Raw genomic sequence first — 21,304 nt, 5'->3', positions numbered from 1 at the left:
GGACAACTATAGGAGGCGTATACAACCATTGAACACCTACTGTATACATGCCAGGTACTTTACATACATTACTTCATGTAATCTAAATGTAAATCTAAATCTAAATAAGGGGTCTGGGTCCCCCTTACCAGCCTGCAAAATTGTGGGGGTGGGGAGGCTAGGATTGGGGGAGATTAAGGGTATAAGTAAATTGCTCAAGGGCACACAGCTTCCAGTGGGAGCTCCGACCAGGGCCTCCGCCACTCTTCTCACGGTGCCATGCTGCCTCCTAGTGGGAGAGCCAGGAACGGCCAAAACCAGCACGGCAGGATTTGAGGCAGCGTAGACAAGTACATGACACAAAAATGGAAAGATGGATATATCTAATTAGAATCACAGAAAATCACAAAGAAAAAAACCCCAAACTAGGAAAAATACACAAGGGCGAAGGCAATGCTAGGGGAACGTGCAAGTGTTGAAGACCTGCAGAGCAAAGGGGTTCCTGCTCTTCTCCCCTTTTGCAGCCGAGGAGATGAAGGTTCCAGAGCGTGCACAGGAGGGGGCGGAGCTTGGAGGACAAACACCTCTGGAGCATCTGCTGCCAACACTGCAGGGCTGGGCGCGTCTTCCTCACCCGTGTGTCCCCCAGCACTCTGCCCAGAGGGCAGGGCTCACCAAATCCCACTGAACTGTCCTGATGCAGTGCACCCATAACAACTCACCCCTCCTCCGGAGGCTGTCTCCCAGACCCCACTTGCGTTAATAGTAGATGCTGATATCCAACCCATGGTACATCCCCAGTCGGGCCCCAAAGACCCCTGCACTCTGGCAGACCGGAGCTACCACCTTCCTTAGCTGGGGCTCCTTTGTCCCCTTCTGAGTCCCCGAGCACAGAGGCCCACCGTTCTGCATCAATGGGAGGCTTTGCCAGCCGGTGTCATCAACACCCTTAGAAGTTACTAAGCACAGACCAGGATGGTTCCGCGCTATGCCTCCCTGATCTGTTAGAGGGGCTTCAGGCCTGCTTGTTGCTGGATGTTCTTCCAGAGGGTAGACGTTTCCTCCTCTGCCCGTCTGATATGAGAAGGTTGTGAGAATGGCCTTCCCATTAGGGAGCTGTGTTTAGAGAGGGTCCCTTCCCCTACTCCAGCCTGTCCCGGGACCCTGCAGAGACCCCTGGGGGAGGAAAGGCTCTTTTGCCAATCAGCCGAGCATGAGGACATTGGGGGGGGGGTGTCAAGTTCTAAGACTCAAAGGACCAAGAGCATGTACAAACATTACAACTCATCTTCTAAACTGTGCTCAGGGTCATCCAACACTCTGTGCGTCATCTGGAATATATCTTAATTACTATGTTGCCATACACCCCATACTCTAAACTGGAAATGTAGAAATCATACCTCGCTCTCCCTTTTCTCCCTCTCCCTGGCAAATCCATCCTCAAGGCAGGGCCACTGCCAGCCCACGCAGGCTTCTGTGCAAATTGGGAAAGGCATCCCTTCCCCAAGACATTTTATTTCCACCTGTTGTTAAACTGCCGTCATGTACTGATTTCATTTAGAACAAGACAATTCACTGCCTTCTGCCAAAGAAATGTCATAGGAAACCTACAACTCCACAAGGTCTATGACGTGAAAGGCGCCCCTTGGATGTGGTGCCCTTGTGCCGTGTGTAACATGAACCACCACACCCCGCAGCCTTGCTTGCACCTTGTAGATCTGATCCTATCACCACCCACTCCCAACCTTAAAATAGTCTATGGCTCCACATCACCTACAGTGCCAGGTCAAAGTTTTGATGTGGCTCCAGGGAATCTTGCTATCTTTTCATGCTTCCTTGTCCCACCTCCTTGGACTGGGGTAGAAGCCTTACTCAAAGGCCGCCCAATCCACCTCCAGGCTCAGCAGCACTATTCATGACCTGGCTTGGTTGAAGAGGTGAGCTGGGCCAATCAGAGGAAGCAGGTCGGAAAGCGGGCAAATGGCACAGGTACAGAGAGAAGCAGCCATGAGATCAGCCTCCAGTAACTGGCTCTGGTCATCCTTAGGACAAATCCAACCGAGTTGGTCTCAGCAGAGCTCTGACCCACAACTCACAGAAGCCCCATCAGAGCTGTGACTTGGAGGAGGTCACACTGACCCAGGAGTCAGCAGATTTGAAGTGGTCCTGAAAATGGGGTCCTCAAATGCACACAGGAATTTAGCATATGATATAGATGACACTGGAGGAAAGAAAGATTATTTCATAAATATCTGGCAGCCATTGAGAAGGCAAACTACAATCCCTACCTCACTCCTTATACTAGAGTGAATTCCAGATGAATACACCAAAGATATAAAAATTTTTTTAGAAATACAATTCGGCCAGTCTCGTCTCCCTCTAGGTGTCTGTACAGGTGTGAGTGTATGTATGTGTGTGTATGCACGTGCACATGTATACCTGCACCCTGGGGCCAGCAGGGAGGGGCTGAACTGGAAAAACTCTCAAGTGTCTAACAGCTGTGACCTTCACGAGGGCTCAGGTCTCTGCAGACTCAGCAGATGGCAGGAGCCCAAGGAGCAATGTTATGTAAACGACAGAGCACCTGTGGATGAGACAATAGAGTATGGTGGGGATTGGGGTGAACTGGGGAGCTCAAACCCTGCCCAAAGGTGGTGGCTGCTCCTTCGCATAAGTAGGGAACCAGGTGCTGCCAGATCATCAAGTATTTGAGCAAACCTGGAGAGCTGTCTTTTCTACTTACCCGGGTCTTGCAAAGCTCTTTCTGGAGCGAGGAGAACAACTCTTGGTCCAGTCCAGCATGTCGGCGTCCAGTTTGCCCCTGGAGGCGGCAGAGGCTGTAATCAGCCTGAGCGCTGCCACCTCATCTGTGAAGTAGGTACACTGCTCTTCAGCCCTCGCAGGACCGTGGTAGGGCTCAGTGCATATAAATAAAGGACGGAAAGGGACACTGACATTCGCTAAGCAACTGCTCTGGGCAGGGCACCGTGCTCAGTCTAGCCACCCTTCTCCTGGGTTCTGAAACTCACGGAGGGGTCCCCCGTGGGCAGAGGAGGAGCTGGGATCTGGGCTCCAAGCCCGTGCATCTGCCAGCCCAGGCCCCCGCTCCTGCACCTGCCAGAGGGAGGGTATTTGGTGAAGGAGCTTACATTCCCCGTGCCCTGTTCAGCACCCTCTGGCACAGCGTGGGCAGCAAAGCTTTCACAGGCTAATGGGGGAATCTCACGCTTGTCCAGGGATATCAGATTTTAGTCTTGTGAATACAGGATCAATGGCCTCTGACGAGAGCAAACTCCATCAGGAGGGAGGCGGCAGTCTCTGAGAGTGATTTCCAGGTCCCCGACCAGCTCACATCCCGGAGCTTCGCTGATCCGGCTACAGCCAACTCTTCCACTACTCCATCCACCCAGGTGAAAGGGTCTCAGTTTTATAAGGTATCTTGCTGGGCAGAGTAAAGGGGATGAGACTGGTAAGACCCTGGTCGCAGGGACTCTCTGCCTTCCGTTGGGAAGCCTGGGGCTCCCCTGTGTGCCCCTTCCTTTCCCTACCCCTGCCCCCTGGGTGAGGAGTGTAGGTGATTATGTTCCCTTGAGGGCTCACTCTCTGGGCCTCCCCGCCTTCCTCGGGCTGGAACACTGTAGCAGCCCACTCCCACCCCATCCCACCCCACCCGCTTTTCCTCCCTCCAACTGGCCTCACCTCTCACCCTTTCCCCTCCCAGCAATGTCACTGTCTCCCTTTCTACCTTCTCATTTACTCCTTCACCCCTGAGCTCTCACTTAAGGGAGATAGTCTGGGACCAGCCCCTAACTGGGCGAGGCTGGTCTCAGACTGGCTGGAGTACTGGCCTCCGTGGCTGTGGGGGCATCCTCCTCTCCCCAAGCTTCTAGGATACCCCGTCTTTCTACTGTGTTCTCTCTGCTTCCTCGGACTTAGACATCAGCATTCCCAGGTCTCCCCTCTGTGTCCTCTTCTTCCTCCGCACCTGTCCCCAGTGACTTCATCTATCCCAGGGATCGTTCAACCCCCAGAGCGGAGCTCAGATCCTAGTCCTGCTGTTTATGGCTCTTGGAGGTCCTGGCTCCTTGGAGGTAACTGGGGAAGTGACAGTCTTATCCCCACACAGCTGTGCTGAGGGTCAGGTAAGAGTCGGCACAGAAGGAGCTGTGCTCATTCCTACTATCTGCTGATGGCGCTCTCAAGGGGCACTGCGGTGGCCTGGGGACGGATCTCCTGCAGGTCTCAGCCCATCAGTCCACTCCCTGTAAAGAGACCAGTCAGCTCTCTCCCCGACGAAGTCTGAGCCTAGCACGAACGTCCCCCTTGCTGTTGGCTCAGGTCAGATTCCCGCCTGTGGCCTGCTGGGCCCTGCCTTCCTCCCCAGTCTCATCTCGGACTCTCCTTCCTGAGTTCTCTGGCTCTCATTCTTTGAACTCTGCAATGGGCAGAGACCCCTCCTTGGGACCACTCCTGCCCCTGTCCATCACCTGAACTCCCTAAGGCCTCAGCCATAGTTTTATTTCTCATTACAGATACATCCTTAATACATAGCCAGATATACTCTGCTTCACTCTCCCTCCGTCTTAGCATGAGTCGATTTCAAGGTCAGATTGCTTAGGTACCTTAATTAATCCCCATTTAAAACAAGACTCAGAGCAGTTGAGAATCTTGCTGAAGGTTTCCCAGCTGTCAGATAGTGGAGCGGGGATTCAAACCCACGACTGACCTCAGACTAACGGTGCCGGTGCCGGCGTAACAGCCCGAAGCACACCTTGCTGGCTATTACATCCTCCCCGGGAAACCTCAGCATGCTCGGTGTCCAGCTTTTTTTTTTTTTGTTTGTTTGTTTTTTGTTTTTTTTAGATTTTATTTATTTATTTGACAGACAGAGATCACAAATAGGCAGAGAGGCAGGCAGAGAGAGGGGGAAGCAGGCTCCTGCTGAGCAGAGATCCCAATGTGGGGCTCGATCCCAGGACTCTGGGATCACGACCTGAGCTGAAGGCAGAGGCTTAACCCACTGAGCCACCCAGGTGCCCCTCGCTGTCCAGCTTTGGGTCTCATCCCTTTACCTCCCTTCCCAGTTGATGCCCACCCGATCCTGCTTCTGCACTGGGTCACAGGATCTTCTGGTTCCCACAGCACCCGTGAAGGCTCCTCTCTGAGCCTCTCAGAGGCTCCTCTCCTCTCTGAGCACCTGTCTGTGTACCTGTCAGCCTCCCCTCTTGGGAGCCGGCCCTCTTGAGGACAGGAACTGCCTGTTTTACTCTACATTCCCACCTTTAGTCCTGGCTCACGCTAGGTGCTCACTACATGCTGAACGATAGACTGCTTGGGAACAACAGTGTCGATCATCATGGGTCATTTTTTTTTGTTCATTTCGTTCTAGTATCCAGCCTTCACCCTCTGGGGCCCAGACCCTGGACCACAGAGGCTTTCCAGGACCAGAGGGCCACAGCTAGAGACTTGCCCGAGTTCCTGACCTGGAACTGGTATCTTGTGCTTCCAAAATCTGTTTGTGGGCCAATATTCCTATGTCCCTATCCACGCACGAGAGAGAGAGAGACAGACAGACAGACACACCTCATAATACAAGCCTCCACTTACTGTGTGCTCACCCAGTGTCAGGCTCCTGATGACCCCTTGCACATCTTCTCACATTTAATCCTCAACAGCCCAAGGAGACAGTCCTTTTATCTCCATCTCCAGCTCACAAATGAGGAAACCAAGGCACACGAAGCTTAAATCACTTGCCCCATGCCCACCACCACCCCACTGCCTTGTTCAAATTCAACTGGATTGGACTGGCCTGAGTCAGGGAAATGGTCCCTCCCACCAGGCCCTGTCTTTCTGGAAAACATTCATTCATTCACTCATTCGTTCATTCATTCCATAATTAAAAATCTGCTACTGGTGTGAGTCACTGCTCTGGTGAACAAGGGCTTCCCACTCACCCTCCATCCATGACGCCATAAGACACCACAGCCAACATCCACATATGCGACTGGGGTTATGTCAAAGCTACAGTATCTGAGAGATCCCAGAGGGCCCCTTGTCCCATCAACCCGGTGGGCCCCTGACATTTGGATCAGTGCTCCTTGCAAGGGTCTTGGGCCTACAAAGTCACCATGGATGCATGGGGGTGCCAGATGCCTGCCTCACTGCCCTCCCCCATTGTCATGGGAGCACTGGGAGCAAGAATGAGCGCTGTGAGTCTGGAAGTAAAGAGAAGACCCAGAAGAGTTTAGGGGGAGCTGACCTGAAAGGCAGGCCCCTGGGGAGCCTCTCCCCTTGCCTCCTAAAAATAATATTCTATAGAGCAGGAGGGTCAGGAGGGATATGATAGGTCACCGGGTCTTCCAGCTAGAAATGTCACCAATTAGATTTATTTGGGTCACAAACTTATTTTTTTATTGAGCAAAGTAGGGCAGCCCAGAAAGGTAGAAGGAACACATGTTTTGGGGTAAGACAGACATGAGTTCTACTGTGAGCTTCTCAGTTGCCTAGCTCAGTGTCAGAGAAATGGGCAGACCTCTCTGAGTCTTGGATTTCCCATCCACAAAATAGGGATAAAGATGCCTCCTACCAAGCAGGACCGCTGGGATTAGATATAATACAATGTTTGTAAAGCATTCATTCCCAATGTCTGGCACACAAGAGGTGTTTCATAAAGGCACTGTAAGTGCCCGGGGCTGCCACACTGTGAGTGTGAGGGGAGAGAATTGTTGAATTTCATCCTGGTCTCCCTATGCCAAGCTGGTCCCGGGGGATCTAGACCCTAGCCTAAGAGTCTCAACTCCATACCACCATTGCTCCTAAGTCTTAAGCCTCCCTCCTTGAGGCCCCCAACTGGACCCTTCCTTTACCAGAAGCCCTAGGCGTTCACCACCTCTCCAGTGCTGCTGGGCTCTCTATAACACAGGGTAGTCTCCCTTCATCTGAGCGGAGACCTGAGGTCCCTGGAAGACAGCCTTCTGCTAGCAATTTGGAATGCTTGGAACATGCTCCTAACTAAGCTGGCGGAGGGAGGCAGCAGGGCAGCTGCTCACGCGGAACCCCAAAGCCACAGAAACCCTTCTCTCTCATACACTACATGAGCAGTGGCTCTTCCTCCAAAGACTTCCGGGATCTGACCACCCCTTCCCTCCACTGCCGCCTCCCTGATTTGAGCCCCTGTCCTGTTCCTCCGAGGGCTTCTGTCACAGCTTTCTGACCGATCTCCCTGCTTTAGCCCTTGATGTCTTCAGTCCTCCTCCCGCCAGACTGACCCTGTGGCAATGGCACTCAGGGACTGTTTGCATGAAGATGGAGTTGAAAGTGAAGAAAGCACCTGCTTCTCCTAAAGCGGAAGCCATAGCAAAGGCTTTGAAGGCCGAAAAGGCAGCACTGAATGGTGTTCACGGCCACAAGGAAAAGGGAAGTTCCACATGTCACCCGTCCATGTAAGACAGCCACCCCTGCCAGCCCACCACACTCCCTTCCCCTCATCCTCTCACCCAGCGGCAGTCCTCCCAGTTGGTCTCACCTCCGGGCTCAGCCCTGGCTGGAAGACAGGACTCCATCTTTCCTTGGCCAGCAACACCTGTGGCAGTGCCTGGCCCGTTAGAGACGCCTGACAAGGATTTGTTGCAGAAATCAATGGAAGTGGCCAGGAAATGGCTCCCTAAAGTACCCACCAGCTCCTCTAGATACTTTTCAATTCTCCTGAGTCCTAGGCTGAGGTTAGGGAACTTGGCAGACGGCAGTCCTTAAGTGGTGGAGCTGGAACTGGGAGTCCCCCCGGGCTGGACTCCAAACCTTCCTCGCCGGGCCACACTGGGCACCGTGGAGATGCCGTGGGGAGGGGACGTAAAGATTCTGCAGACGTGGGTCCTGCCCTCGCATCTAATGAGAGACAGAGAAGCAAATGGATAAGTTAAATAACGGGGCCCGGCAAATAACTGCTGCCAATAAATACATTTTGTCCTTGAAGGGGTTCGGAGCCTCCGCCCTCTCCCGCCCACCGCACCGCGGCTCTCCGGGTGGGCAGGCCCCGAACGGCCCCCGCGGGCCTGTCCTTGGTGACGTCACGCACGGAGGCGGGACGGAACCCGCCTTAGGGGGCGTGGCCCGGCGAGGCTCTAGGCCCCGCCCCGAGAGAGGTCTCGGCCGGGAAGAACGGAAGTCCTCCCGCCTCCGCCCGCCCCCACGCTCTCTTCAGTCCCTCCCCTCAACTCCGTGCGCAAGGTCGTGTCCCGGAAGTGAAGGGGCCATGTTGGTGGGTGACCCCGGGAGAGGTACCGGGCGAGAGGCGAATTCCGAGGAGTGGTAGCGCGCGCAGTCCGCGGGTGAGTGAGGGGAGGAGCGGGGCCAGGGGCCCGGGGCTCGGCGAGCCTCCACTCGGGGCTGCGGCTGGCGCCCCCCAACCTGGCCATCGGGGGTCTCGCCCCAGACCGCTCAGGTTTTCCCCTGGGAGGCCGCTTTGAGGCCCCGCCCCAACCTCCGGAGGCCTCCCGGGGCTCCCGAGCCGGCCAGCCCCAGCCCGGGGTCTCCCCATCCCGCCTCGGCCTGGCCCCCCAGGGTCGGGGCAGGAACTGGGAACCGAGCAGGGCACAGTCGCCCAATTGCCGAGCGACCTTGTAGTAACAGCCTTCGCGTGACAGTCGCCTCAAACCTCGTAAAGCACTTTGCCTATGGATTTTCTGGATTCATGTCTCCCACTCCGGGGGGGCCCTTTAGGGCCGAGGGGAGCTCTTCTACAGTTGAGGAAAAAAGGACGGGGACGGTGGCTTGCTCAGGCTCGCGCAGGAAGTTAGTGAGGCCAGACTCTGATGGCTGACCGACTTTGGGCCCAAAGTTCAGATACCTCCCCATTCAGTCCCATTTCTTTATATCTGAAATAGAGGTGATCGTTTTTTCCACATAGGGACGTTAATTCTTTCATCCAGCGTATTTTGGAGGGCCCTTATATGTGCTGGGAGAGTTTGTAGAGCACCTGTGCTTTACGTGGTAAGGCCCGAGCAAATGGTAACTATCCTTACAGCGGCAGGCAGAGTTGGGGTCAGGAGTGCAGCCCTCCATTCCAGTTGTGTGCCTGTGGGCAAGTTACTTCCCTCTGGGAGCTTCAATTTCCTCCACTTAAAATGGGGATAATGACACTGGGTTTGTTGATAGAACAAGGTGTGACATTCTGTGGGATGTGCCTGGAACAGGGGTGGTATGTAGTAATCAGTAAGTGTAGTTGTCATTGTTCTGAGCCCTGACCACCTCATAGGTTCCTTAATTTAAACGTGGTAATGGATGACAAGGCATTTTATAAATGACACACTGTACCTGTGTGAAGAGTCATTGTTACTGAAGGATGGTGGCGGTTTTTGTGTAACTAAATCTAATATTTATTGAGTACCTACAAACCAGGCTAGGCCCCACTAGAAATAAGTAACCCTGATCCAGTATGTGCCAAGCACTATTCTAAAGATTTTTTATTTATTTGTTTGACACAGAGAGATAGAGATCACAAGTAGGCAGAGAGAGAGGAAAGCAGGCTCCCCGCTGAGCAGAGAGCCTGATGTGGGGCTCGATCCTAGGACCCTGAGACCATGAAGGCAGAGGCTTAACCCACTGAGCCACGCAGGTGCCCCATGCCAAGCACTATTCTAAACACATTTACATACATTAACTCATTTAATCCTCATACCAACCATGTGGGCAGAATATAGTTGTAATCCTCATTCTGCAAATGGAGAACTGAGGTGAGCACAGAGAGGCTAAGAAACTTGCCCAAGGTAATCCTTTCGTGAGTGGTGGTGCCAGGATTCAAGTTTGGCTGAGATCCCTTGCCTTCAGCCACTCTGGACCACCCCGTGTGGTGAAGTTCTATTATAAATGCTTTCTGTGCATTATCTCACGCCGTTCTCAGAATAACCCAGAGTGGAAGGTAGGTGCTCTTTAACATAGTATCATCTCCATTTTACAACTGAGGAAGCTGGTGTTCAAAAGGGTTAAGTACTTTGTCCAAAGTCATATGGCTGGTAAATGGCAGAGCCCAAATTGAAGCCCTAGCCCTTCAGCATAACCTGTACTTTCCCAGAAGAGGGGATTGAGAGGCTGGGGTTTACGCCTCGACCTGTCACTAAGTCATAGTGTGACCTTGGCCCAGATTAAGAAGCCCTGAATTTTAGATACTGTTTGTAACCCCTTCCATCATTAATTCTGATTCTAGGCTTCTATTTTTTCCCTTCTGCTTATAGCTTGACGCCCACCCCCTACCTGTCCCCCATGGCCCCATGGAGCCGAGAGGCGGTGCTCAGTCTCTACCGGGCCCTGCTGCGCCAAGGTCGAGAGCTTCGCTACACTGATCGAGACTTCTACCTTGCCTACATCCGCCGTGAGTTCCGGAAAAATCAGAAGCTAGAGGATCCTGAGGCCCGGGAGAGGCAGCTGGAGAAGGGCCTGGTGTTCCTCCACAGCAAATTGGGGGGGATTATTTAGGATCCCCTCCTTTTCCCTCTCATTCTAATTCCAAGGGAAAGAGGACAAAGGTGTCTTCCGTAGACACTCCTGCTCTTTCCCATCCCTACCTCACAGATGCAGTAAGAAGCCTCAGGTAGGTAGACACTTACTCTTACAGGTTTCTTTCTTTCTCCCTTTTTTTTTGGATGCAGAGGACCAGGAAAGGGGACCCTTTCTTTTCAGTGACCATAGTCATTAGAAATCAATAGAGGAAATACAGATGTTAACAGAAGTAGGTTTCTTTATTGAGAAAAAATAGGCTGTGAGTTTCAAGCCCCACCAGAACAGAATTATTACCACCGTTTTATTTCGTGGAACATTTTACATATGAAAATTTTAGAAAAGATATTGGTTAAAACTATTGGAGCTCAGTTCTAGGCTGGCTTAGTCTCCAGTGGGTTCATTTACCTTGTGGGTCAGATCATACTCCTCAGACATAACTGGATTCTGTTACAGCACAGTCTAGAAAGTAAGCATAGTGTGTGGACTGCGAAGGACCGTGTCTGGGTTCAAAACCTGGCACGGCTGCTAATAGCTGGGATTTAGGACAAATCACTAGACTTTTCCAGGCCTCTATTTCCTCATTTGTAAAATGGAGAGAATGGTACCTTTACACAGTTATTTTGAGAATTAAATGAGACCGTGCACACAGCACTTGGAATGGTGCTTAGTAGGAGGTTTGTTAGCCCTGTTTACTCCTGATGGCATGTTACCAAGAAGTCCTCCTCTAACCTAATGAGTATATTTAATTCAGCAGCTTTTCCAGAGGGCCTTCTATGGTCCTGGCATTCTGGCAGCCTCTGGGATAAAGATAAATGATATGGTCCATCAAGGACTCGGTCTGAGGTGGAGATCAACAGGAAGTAATCGCAGTGGGAGCAGCTCTGTACTAGAGGGTCATATAAAGAATTTGGAGATGGGATGAGGACAGGATTCTGCCTGAAGTAGGGTGGTAGGAGGACCATAGGTGGCCATAGAAAAGGGGATGTTTGAGGACTGCCTCAGATGAGAAAGAAAAGCTTGCCAGGCAGATGGGCAGGAATAAGCAGGTACGCCGGTGGAAACGGCATTTGGTAGTCCTGAACCTGAGCCTGCTGTGGCTCGAAGGGCAGACCTGTGCGGCAGGTGGCCAGAGTGGAGGCTCGGCCAAGTCAGCAAGGATACTGATTCCCCTGTTGAAGAGATGGCGACATCTGAGAGGAGGGGGACCGTCACAGCTTTGGGAAGCAGGGGACGGGCACGGAAGAGGGATTGTGGCCATGAAGACTGGTGAGAGATGCTAGAGGCAGCAGATCTGTCCAGATGACACGGAGCGGAGGGAGGGGCTGGGGTGGCTGCCCGTAGGTACGTGTGCACAGCAGTGGGGCTTGGTGACCAGTTGGCTGAGGCTAGAGGAGGGAAAGGAAAAGGAAGGCTAGCTGAGGTGGCGGGCTTGCCAGCTGGGGGAGGCTGCTGGGTTTGATCGAGAGGGAAAGTGGGCGGGGGGGAGCGGGGAGCCTTACGTAAGGGCTTTTGGTTCGCCTCAGCCACTTGGGTTGCCTGGCAGACTGGCCTTCAGCGGTGGGGGCCGGGGGAGGGCTGACGCCCATGGGAGCCTTCCTGCACAGGGAGGGGTAGTGGATCTGGCAGGGAGCTCATGAGTTACTGAGTCTTCGTGTTCTTAATCTAGTTCGACTGTGAGTTGGGTTACAAGTCGCCATCACCATCTCCTCAAAAAACCAAAAATAACCCCATAGGGTTAATAGCTCAGTGGTCCAGTGAACGCGTAGTATGTATCAAACACTGTTGGCCCTGGGGATGTGGCAGTGAGTGTGCCAGAATGCCAAGAAGTGTGTTGTTTCCTGATTAGTAGAGAGGGGACGTGAGCGGGTGGGGCTACAGGCTACTTGGGACTCCTTAAACTACTTCTCCCCAGCAGCAGGAGCTCCAAGTTCCAGTCTTGGCTGCACAGCTTACTGACCCCATAAACTTGGGCCAGTTACTTCCCCTCTGCCTCAGTTTCGTCATCCATAAGTTGGCAAGAACGCTGACTGACCTCGTGGTGGTGGTGGTGGTGGTGGTGTGGGGAGATGTGTAAAATGCCCAGCCCGGGGTACACACTTGGTGCGTGTTCGCTGGCCTCGTGTGTACTCCTGCCGGGCAGGTTTAAGTCCTGTGACTTTCTCAAGTAAAATAAGTTGGAATTTGCATAGTTCTGGGAACTGCTGGGCCACCTGACTCGTCCTCCCCGCTACATCGGGGTAGTGAGTGTTGCTCTTCCCGTTTTTGTATCTGGGTAGGCAGGTTAAAAACTTGCCTGAAGTGGTGGCAGTGCTGAGACTCTCCGTCGCCGGCCCTGCCTGCCATGTCGGTGCTCCTCCTCCTCCTCTGTTGTCATCCTTTAAAAAAAAAAATACTTTGAGGGGCGCCTGGGTGGCTCAGTGGGTTAAAGCCTCTGCCTTCGGCTCAGGTCGTGATCCCAGGGTTCTGGGATCGAGTCCCACATCGGGCTCTCTGCCCAGCCGCGAGCCTGCTTCCCTTCCTCTCTGCCTGCCTCTCTGCCTACCTGTGATCTCTGTCTGTAAAAAAAAAAAAAATACTTTGACCCTTTTGTAGTGTACAGTTCAGCAGCGTTAAGACTATTCATACTGTTGTGTCACAGAGCTCCGGAACTTTTCCGCCTTGTAGAGCTGAAACTCTGTACCCATGAAACAACAGTGCTCCTTCTTGATCGCACTGAGGAGCCGGGCTCCCCCTCCTTGCCAGGTGGATTTCTGTCTCCTAATCAGCAAGCTAGCGCAGCAGAACCTGAGTGGATGAGGTACAGGATAAGCAGTTTGAGCTGGAACAAGTTAGTCTTATTTATTTATTTATTTATTTATTTATTTTTCCCTAAAGATTTTATTTATTTATTTGACAGACAGAGATCACAAGCAGGCAGAGAGGCAGGCAGAGAAGAGGGGGAGAAGCAGGCTCTCTGCTGAGCAGAGAGTCCGACACGGGGCTCCATCCCAGGACCCTGGGATCATGACCTGAGCCGAAGGCAGAGGCTTAACCCACTGAGCCACCCAGGCGCCCTCAAGTTAGTTTTAGAACAAGAACTTCTAGGGACATCTGGTGGGTCAGTTGGTTAAGTCTTCACCTTCAGCTCAGGTCGTGATCCCAGGGTCCTGGGATTGAGTCCCACATCAGGCTGCTTGCTCAGTGGGGAGTCTGCTTCTCCCTCCTCTTCTGCCACTCCCCCGCTTGTGCTCTTGCGCGTGTGTGCTCGCTCGCTCTCTCTCTCTCTCTCTCTCTGACAAATAAGTAAATAAAATCTATTAAAAAAAAAAAAAAAGAACCAGAACTTTTATCTCCCTGTTGAAGCTCATGGAAGCACTCTCCTCTCCCGGGTCACGAAGTGTTGACATCACCTGGGCCTTGGATGGAGGGAGCACATTGCCCCAGAGGAGGAAAAGCCTTCTCTCAAGCCTACACAGCTTAATAGTTTTGGTCTCAAGACCAGGTTAGCACCAGTGCGCTTTAGAGGTCACCTTTAGCTCCATCTCACAAGGAAGAATGTAACTCAGGATGGTCTGGATCGCTGACTGCCTTCTGGAAGTTGACCTTTTGTCCTGTTCATAGAAATCATAAAACACTGAATGATAGCCAGTATCTGTGGAGTACTTTTACAGTTTATAAAGTACTCGCATATAGTATTTTTGTAGATGTTTTTTGCTCACTACAACCTTATGATTCAGGCCATGCAGGCATAATTATCCCCTTTTCATTGCTGAGAGATGAAGTAACTTATGGAAGTCACCAGCTAATAAGTCAGGGCTCAAAGACAAATCCTCATCCACCAGATTTCCGGCTCAAAAACTCAGGCTCTTTTCTGTTATGCCACATCACTGCCTCATTCTTACCGGTCATCACATGGGCCCAGGGCTGCATGGCCCAGGGAGGCTGCTTCTGGCTTTTGCTTGCAGGGAGGGTGTCTCCTGGTCCTGCTGCCTCACATTCAGGGAGGTGCCTGCATCCAGGGGTTCTCTCAAAAATACATCAGTGAAGGTTCTTTTGTTGTTTTAAAAAAATAAAACAGTGGACGTTGTTACATGTGGGGAGCTGTGTAAAGTTCTACTTTGTCCTGTGGCCACTTAGTGGCCGCTGGAGGGAGGATGAGTAGCATTCTCGCCTGACCCCACCTGTAACATCGTTGAACTCTTGTGCCTGGCCTTTCTTGTTCTTCGTATATTATGAAATGGGAACCTATTTCAGCTGGCCATTATGGTCTCCCATTACGTCCCTAAATCGGAAACTTCTGTTGACTATAAGAGGTAGAGAAAAGTGCCACCGAGGTTGTGAATTCTAGTTAGGGAAAAATATTTTTGGATTTGACAGTGACTCTCCCTTGATAACTTAATTGCTGGAATAAGTAGAGTCAGAAATCTTTCTTTCTTGGGGAGGGCAAGGATAGAGGCAAAGGGCAGGACATGTGAAGCCGGCAATACCCAGTTGCAACAGTATGGAAAGTTACACTCAAAAATGCACCCAGGTATCCTATCTGTCTCTCCTCCCATTCTGGGTGTGTTGGGACCCTGGCTGGCATACAGCTGGTTTTCCCTGTGTGACTCCTGGTGAGCTGGCCATGGGAGGCAGGGGAGAGCAGCAGTGGTGGGAGCAGTACTCAGATCTGAACCACACGGCCATCCTTTATCTGCGTGCGGCCCAGGGTTCTAACTTGCTGGGAATCGGGCTTATTTGGGGACGTGGGGAACTTCGTCAGGATGACTCCATTGTTGCCAGGGAGCATGCGTGTGTGCCCCTTGCTTGAGCGCTGGATGAGAGGCCAGCCTCTTTAGTATGGAGCCCATGAACTCCCTTTTAGGTGACCACATCTTTAGTTCATTTTCCAAGTGCATTTGGGCAGATGGGTTTTTTACCCCTAGTTAACGGCCAGGTTAACGGCATTTATTCTCAGTGTCACAGTGCCGGCCTCACATGAGCTTCTTGTAGCCCCCCTGAACACTTTCCCCAAGAAGTGGGTAAATGTAATATGATGTGGTAGGAGAAGCATCATACTGGGAGCTGGGAACCCTGAGTTCTGGAGATGGCTCTGCCATTCCCTGTCACTGGGACCTCTGGCAAATCACCTCCCTATGTGTGAAGTGACGGCATGGGACTGGACGAGCATCTTCTGTCTTAATCTAGTAGATGAGCCCTTCTCACGCCTCACTGTATAGGAAGTTTTAGCCAAAGGATCAAAACATGATCTACATTATACTGATGGGATGGGAGAGGGTTGAATTGCATGTCGGGTACTTCACACTAATATAAGGAAAGATTAAGGTGCCTTGTTAGCACAGTAGGTAGCATGACAGTCTCATAATATAAGGAAGGATTAACAGTGAGCTAAGGCTTTCTAGTTCTATCATCTCCGTAGATTGGTGGAGAGGTTTTTGGCACATTTAGCACGATCCTTTCCCCCTTGCATGCAGCTACCTCGTGGGACTGGTCTCTCTGTCTTGACCTTAGAGCCTGCAGTGCTATAGGCAGGAGGATTTGGGTTGCTGGAATTCACAGAACACCCTGTACTTGTTGGGAGCTGGCCTCATGGCAGAGACGGGGAGGGATGGCTCTCGAGGTCCCAGGTAGTGATGGCTGTGTTCTGCCTTTGTCCTCAGGTGCGCGATGGCAGGCTCTGGTGAGCGCAAAGGCAAGAAGGATGACAATGGCATTGGCACGGCCATTGATTTTGTGCTTTCCAATGCCCGGCTGGTGCTGGGGGTGGGCGGAGCGGCCATGCTGGGCATCGCCACGCTGGCAGTTAAGCGGGTAAGTGCGTGAGGCTGGGGCTGGGGCGGGAGAGGGGGTGAGGCTGCCTCTGCGGAGTGGAGCTGACCTGGAACGAGACTCCGGTCCTGCCCCTGGGAGCATGAGCTGGTCAGGTGGCATTATAAGGTGAGCCTTTAGGAGAATTCACTAGGTCCGCTTCTGGGACTCTGCCCTAAAGAAATCGTTGGCAATACAAATAAGTCTATCCCAGTGAGGAAAAAATGGCAGATAACCAAAATATCCTTCCTTAATTACCTTATTTAAAATGGCAACACTCCCACCACATATACACTTCCTCCTTCCCTTTCCTACTTTATCTTTCTTAACATTTATCTCTGTGTGCATACTTCCCATTTAACTTGTTAATTAGGTACTACCTGTATCCCTTCACTGGACCGGAAACTTCGTGAGGGCAGGGTTGGGTCTCTCTGGTTTGCTGCTTTATTCTGCACTTAGAACAGTGCCTGGCACACAGTACCCACTCGGTATCTAGTAAATAAGTGAATCCGTGTTCAACGGTGTGGTAGGTTCATAAGGTACAATGTTGTATCATCAGAAAAAGTATTGTAATGTTGAACACTGGTTCATTTTTAGTGGCATGGGGGAAATGATAAAAGTGATCGGTGAAAAAAATCCAGTTCCGAAAGTATATGTAGAGTCAGATCCTAATTATATAAATGTATATTTCCAGAAAAACTAAACCAAAATGTCAACAGTTGCCTCTGTGTTGTGACATTATGGTAGATCGATTTCTTATTTGTATCATTTAGTATTTCCAAAGATTTTCCATGTGGAGCAGAGTATTCCATATTCTAGGATAAAACAGAGTCATTGAAAAATAGTAGTTGAACTCCTGAGGGCAGAGCTGCTGGGAAGAAGAGAAACGGGCGGGAAGCTACCTCTGCCGGTCCTCTCCTCTTTCAGATGTATGATCGGGCGATCAGTGCCCCTACTAGCCCCACCCGCCTGAGCCATTCAGGGAAAAGGAGCTGGGAAGAACCGAACTGGATGGGCTCCCCCCGGTTGCTGAATAAGGACATGAAGACAGGCCTGAGCCGGTCCCTGCAGACCCTTCCCACAGACTCCTCGGTCTTTGACACTGGTGAGGAAAAGGCTGTTACCCCTCTGGGCCTTCTCTCTGGGCTCCCAGTACTACATCTGCCTTCAGCAAGTGTTTCTCAAGCACATGTATGCCAGGCTCTGTGCTAGCACTTGCCTTTGGTGCCAGGCCCCTCCTCCTTTCCCGGGGCTGAGGCAGCTGTGGTCTAAGAAGCATGGGAAGAGCTCACATGCCTCTCTCTCTTGCCTTGGCAGATACATTCTGCCCGCCCCGGCCCAAGCCATTGGCCAGGAAGGGCCAGGTAGACTTGAAGAAGTCACGACTCCGCATGTCCCTGCAGGAGAAACTTCTTACTTACTACCGGAACCGGGCAGCCATCCCTGCCGGCGAGCAGGCTCGGGCCAAGCAAGCTGCTGTGGACATCTGTGCCGAGCTCCGGAGCTTCCTGCGGGCCAAGTTGCCTGACATGCCGCTTCGGGACATGTACCTGAGTGGCAGCCTCTATGATGACCTGCAGGTAACAGGGCGGTTCCCATGAAGGGCAGGGCTGGGTGCTGACTGGGATGCTTCTCGAGAGTGTCGTTGGTACCGAAGACCAGCGTCCCAGGCTTGCCAGAAAGACTGAGCTCTTCCTGCTTCTGAATTCTGCCCACTGCAGTAGCACGTGTTGGGTCTTCTTAACCCTTTCTTGTTCTTTTTTCTTATTCTGACAGACACGGTTTTTTGTTTTGTTTAAGATATTATTTATTCATTTAACAGAGAGAGAGAGAGTGCGCACAAGTAGGCAGAGTGCAGGCAGAGGGAGAGGGAGAAGTAGGCTCCCCGCTGAGCAGAGGGCTTGATCCCAGGACCCCAGGATCATGACCCGAGCTGAAGGCAAACACAACCGACAGAGCCACTCAGGCGCCCCTGACAGATGTGGGTTTAAATCCTCACTCTGTTTGAATTGGTAACGGCGACATGAACGAATTCGTAGTTTCCTTTATTGTTGGGGGCAAATTAGATGGTGGGACCTATGTTTCTGGATGCTTGTCTCTCGAGCAGATGTAAGTCCCTCAAAAGCTTTAATTCTGCCCGAGCAGGTGGTGACAGCAGACCACATCCAGCTCATCGTGCCCCTCGTGCTGGAGCAGAACCTGTGGTCATGTATCCCAGGTGAGGACACCATCATGAACGTCCCTGGCTTCTACCTGGTCCGTCGTGAGAACCCGGAGTATTTTCCTCGTGGTAGCAGTTACTGGGACCGCTGTGTAGTAGGCGGCTACCTCTCCCCAAAGACAGTGGCAGACACGTTTGAGAAGGTAGTGGCTGGCTCCATCAACTGGCCAGCCATAGGGTCTCTCTTGGACTATGTGATCCGACCAGCACCACCCCCAGAAGCCCTGACTTTGGAAGTGCAGTATGAGCGTGACAAGCATCTTGTCATTGACTTCCTGCCATCAGTGACCCTTGGCGACACTGTCTTGGTAGCCAGACCACACCGGCTGGCGCAGTATGACAACCTGTGGCGGCTGAGCCTGCGTCCTGCAGAGACGGCACGCCTGCGGGCTTTGGACCAGGCCGACTCGGGCTGCCGATCTCTGTGCCTCAAGATCCTCAAGGCCATATGCAAGTCCACTCCGGCTCTGGGCCACCTCACTGCCAGCCAGCTCACCAACGTCATCCTCCACTTGGCCCAGGAGGAGGCTGACTGGTCTCCAGAGATGCTGGCCGACCGGTTCTTACAGGCCCTGAGGGGGCTTATCAGCTACTTGGAGGCCGGAGTCCTGCCCAGTGCCCTAAACCCCAAGGTGAACTTATTTGCAGAGCTCACTCCCGAAGAAATAGATGAGTTGGGATATACTCTCTACTGCTCGTTGTCTGAGCCGGAGGTGCTGCTGCAGACGTAAGGGCAGGTGAAGGCCAGAGTGGGCGTCAGGTGGTCAGACCCTGGTTTCTCCGTTAGAAATATGTGGCTGCAGAGTTGGTGCCTCACAGGGTCCCTAGGTGCCTCCTATCTTGCTGGTCATCGCCCAGTCACTTCATGCTGATCAGAATGCCATCTCCTTGTCTTCTGTCTTCTCACCGGACCCTTTCTGTTTTTGTTACCAAACACTGTGCTCCTACTCCTCTCCGCCCCCTTGCTCCAGGCTCATTTTTCTGGAATGAATTGAGAAGGCTGAGCACTGGCCTGAGCTGGTGTCTAGCATTGTGGCCCAGGTTTTCTGTCCCTGTCTGCCCTGCCCTTTGGCCTCTTTGTTTTCAGTGTCTTCTCTGTTTTGTCCTCTTGTTCACGCCTTCTGTTTTGCTCTTTCCCCGGGAGCCTATCTGCCTAGTCAAGATGTTGCCTTTTCGTTGAATGTCACGGAAGAGTTCTGATGGCGCGTTCCAAGCTGAGCTCTGCAGACTGAGTGCTCAGACAGTATTTAGAGTTTCTGGGGGTAAAGCTAGCAAAAGAGCTGGCCTTTGACCCAGGTTCCCGGAGAAGCAGCCCATTTCCCCCGCCTCCTGACCAGCTCCGATTCCTGAGTGCTGAGAAGGTCTCATGGGAACACAGTTACTGACCCACACAGGAGTGAGGTCAATATAAATCGGGTGCAAAGTTGCTTGGAGATGGCGTTCTTCAGTGGCCAATGTGCAGTGGGGGAGGTGGCTGTGGTGCAGAGGGCCTAGGGGAGGGTGTGTGTGCCCCGTGTCTGTGCCTCACCCTGGGCTGGTCCAGATCCGCGCTGCTGTGCGAGAAGCCGGGGGGAAGACAAGGGAGGGAAGAGGCTGTCGGGACAGCACAGGTGCCGTGCACAGGTGCTGTTGGTCGGCCCCTTCCTTGCCTTATTGCCAATCAGGACGAGGCCTTCAAGGACACAGCCTTTGCGGTAGAGGTGGAAGAGAGGTTGACAGGCGGCAAACACCTGCTGAAAAATCCAGTCACCAATGGAGGCGGGGCCACCCTGTTTCTTCCCCATGAGGCCCTGCCTTTCCAGGACGTTGCCTAAGCGCAGGAACAGGCCCACAGCCAGCCCTTCATTCCCCACTGTCTGCCATGGGAACACGAGGGGGTGTTGGCTGAACTCTCCAGGTACTGCCAGAGGCCAGAGGGCAAGCAGACATGCGCTGACCTCTTTCCCATCCTGTCTCACCCCGCACCTGGGGGACTGGTGCTACCCAGGAAGAGCGTGCGTGGATAAGACACAGAGGAGAGGGAGGCGGGGCTTCCTTCGCTCCCCTGGTTTCCGCTGCTAAAACCGCCCGCGACAACCTCGCGCGACGTCACAAGTATCCTGAGGGTGGGGAGGAGGGTCTCAAGTGGTCAGTGCAGCTTCTTGTTTTGTGCTTTCTTCCTGTTCCTGGCAAGAAGCCAATAATAATTCTGTTTCTGATCTGCCTATCCAGTATTTTGTTCTCCCATCAAGTTTTACTTTCTCTTACTACCTCTCCATCAGTGAGATTCCGGTGACGCTCTCCGCAGCTGTCTCATTCCTTCCCCATGACAGCAGCATGAACTGACTCTCTAAATAGCACTGAAACCTCAGCTACCTGTCGGATTTAGGGTAGAGATTCCTGTCCCCTTTTTGTCATGGATTAGGAGGTTGTGAACTAGGTTTAACCTTAGCTACGTTTGGAAAATTTTAATGCTTCTCTCATAGATCTGCAGCGGTTCCTTAAAGTGGCTCAGTTGCCATTTGTATGAAGCTATTCAGAGAGAATGAAAAATACAAATCCCAGAACCTTGAGAGCGATTCTCCATCCTGGCTGTTCATCAGAATCAAATTAGAGTTTAAAGAAAATCTCTGTGCCTGCTGCTACCCTAGGTGACTGGCAGAGAGGGTACAGGGCAGGACCTGGCATCGATGGCTCCTGTGCACCTGTCTGGTATCCATTAGAGGGAAGGGAGAGGGGAGGTTTCAAAAGCACGGGTTAGTCTTCACTGAGATAAAGGATTTGGTTTTCCTAATGTATTATAGGACCTAGTTTTCCCAAGCTGGCATCTCTGACCAAATTCCA

At 52.2% G+C, this 21,304-nt stretch overlaps 2 protein-coding genes and 1 long non-coding RNA gene across 4 annotated transcripts; 2 read left to right on the top strand and 1 right to left on the bottom strand.

Annotated features, from left to right (window-relative positions):
* Positions 1-346: 346 nt before the first annotated feature.
* Positions 347-8,059, bottom strand: LOC308348270. The gene is made up of 3 exons (XR_013967322.1): positions 7,505-8,059; positions 2,723-3,421; positions 347-2,200 (listed from the first exon to the last, which is right to left on the bottom strand). It is a non-coding gene; the product is annotated as an uncharacterized lncRNA (long non-coding RNA).
* Positions 8,060-10,236: 2,177 nt separating this feature from the next.
* Positions 10,237-10,449, top strand: MIURF (mitochondrial elongation factor 1 upstream open reading frame; the record flags this gene model as incomplete). Its single annotated transcript, XM_080810424.1, has 1 exon — positions 10,237-10,449. One exon carries the CDS (start codon positions 10,237-10,239, stop codon positions 10,447-10,449), a length of 213 nt encoding a protein of 70 aa, XP_080666550.1.
* On the top strand, positions 10,298-19,510 carry MIEF1 (mitochondrial elongation factor 1; the record flags this gene model as incomplete). 2 transcript variants are annotated; one of them, XM_080810422.1, is made up of 5 exons in its annotated part: positions 10,298-10,345; positions 16,113-16,263; positions 17,188-17,365; positions 17,578-17,840; positions 18,406-19,212. In XM_080810422.1, the coding sequence occupies 4 exons, from the start codon at positions 16,120-16,122 to the stop codon at positions 19,210-19,212; spliced, it is 1,392 nt and encodes a 463-aa protein (XP_080666548.1). The 2 variants fall into 2 exon arrangements, with proteins under 2 accessions (XP_080666548.1, XP_080666547.1); XM_080810421.1 differs by lacking the exon at positions 10,298-10,345 and having other exon boundaries at positions 16,120-16,263; positions 18,406-19,510.
* Between the last annotated feature and the right edge of the window lie 1,794 nt (positions 19,511-21,304).

The sequence above is a fragment of the Martes martes genome, assembly GCF_963455335.1.
Source record: "Martes martes genome assembly, chromosome: 8".
Lineage (NCBI taxonomy): Eukaryota > Metazoa > Chordata > Mammalia > Carnivora > Mustelidae > Martes > Martes martes.
The sequence above is the reverse complement of the archived record's forward strand: the minus strand, read 5'-3'. Positions and strand labels throughout refer to the sequence as shown.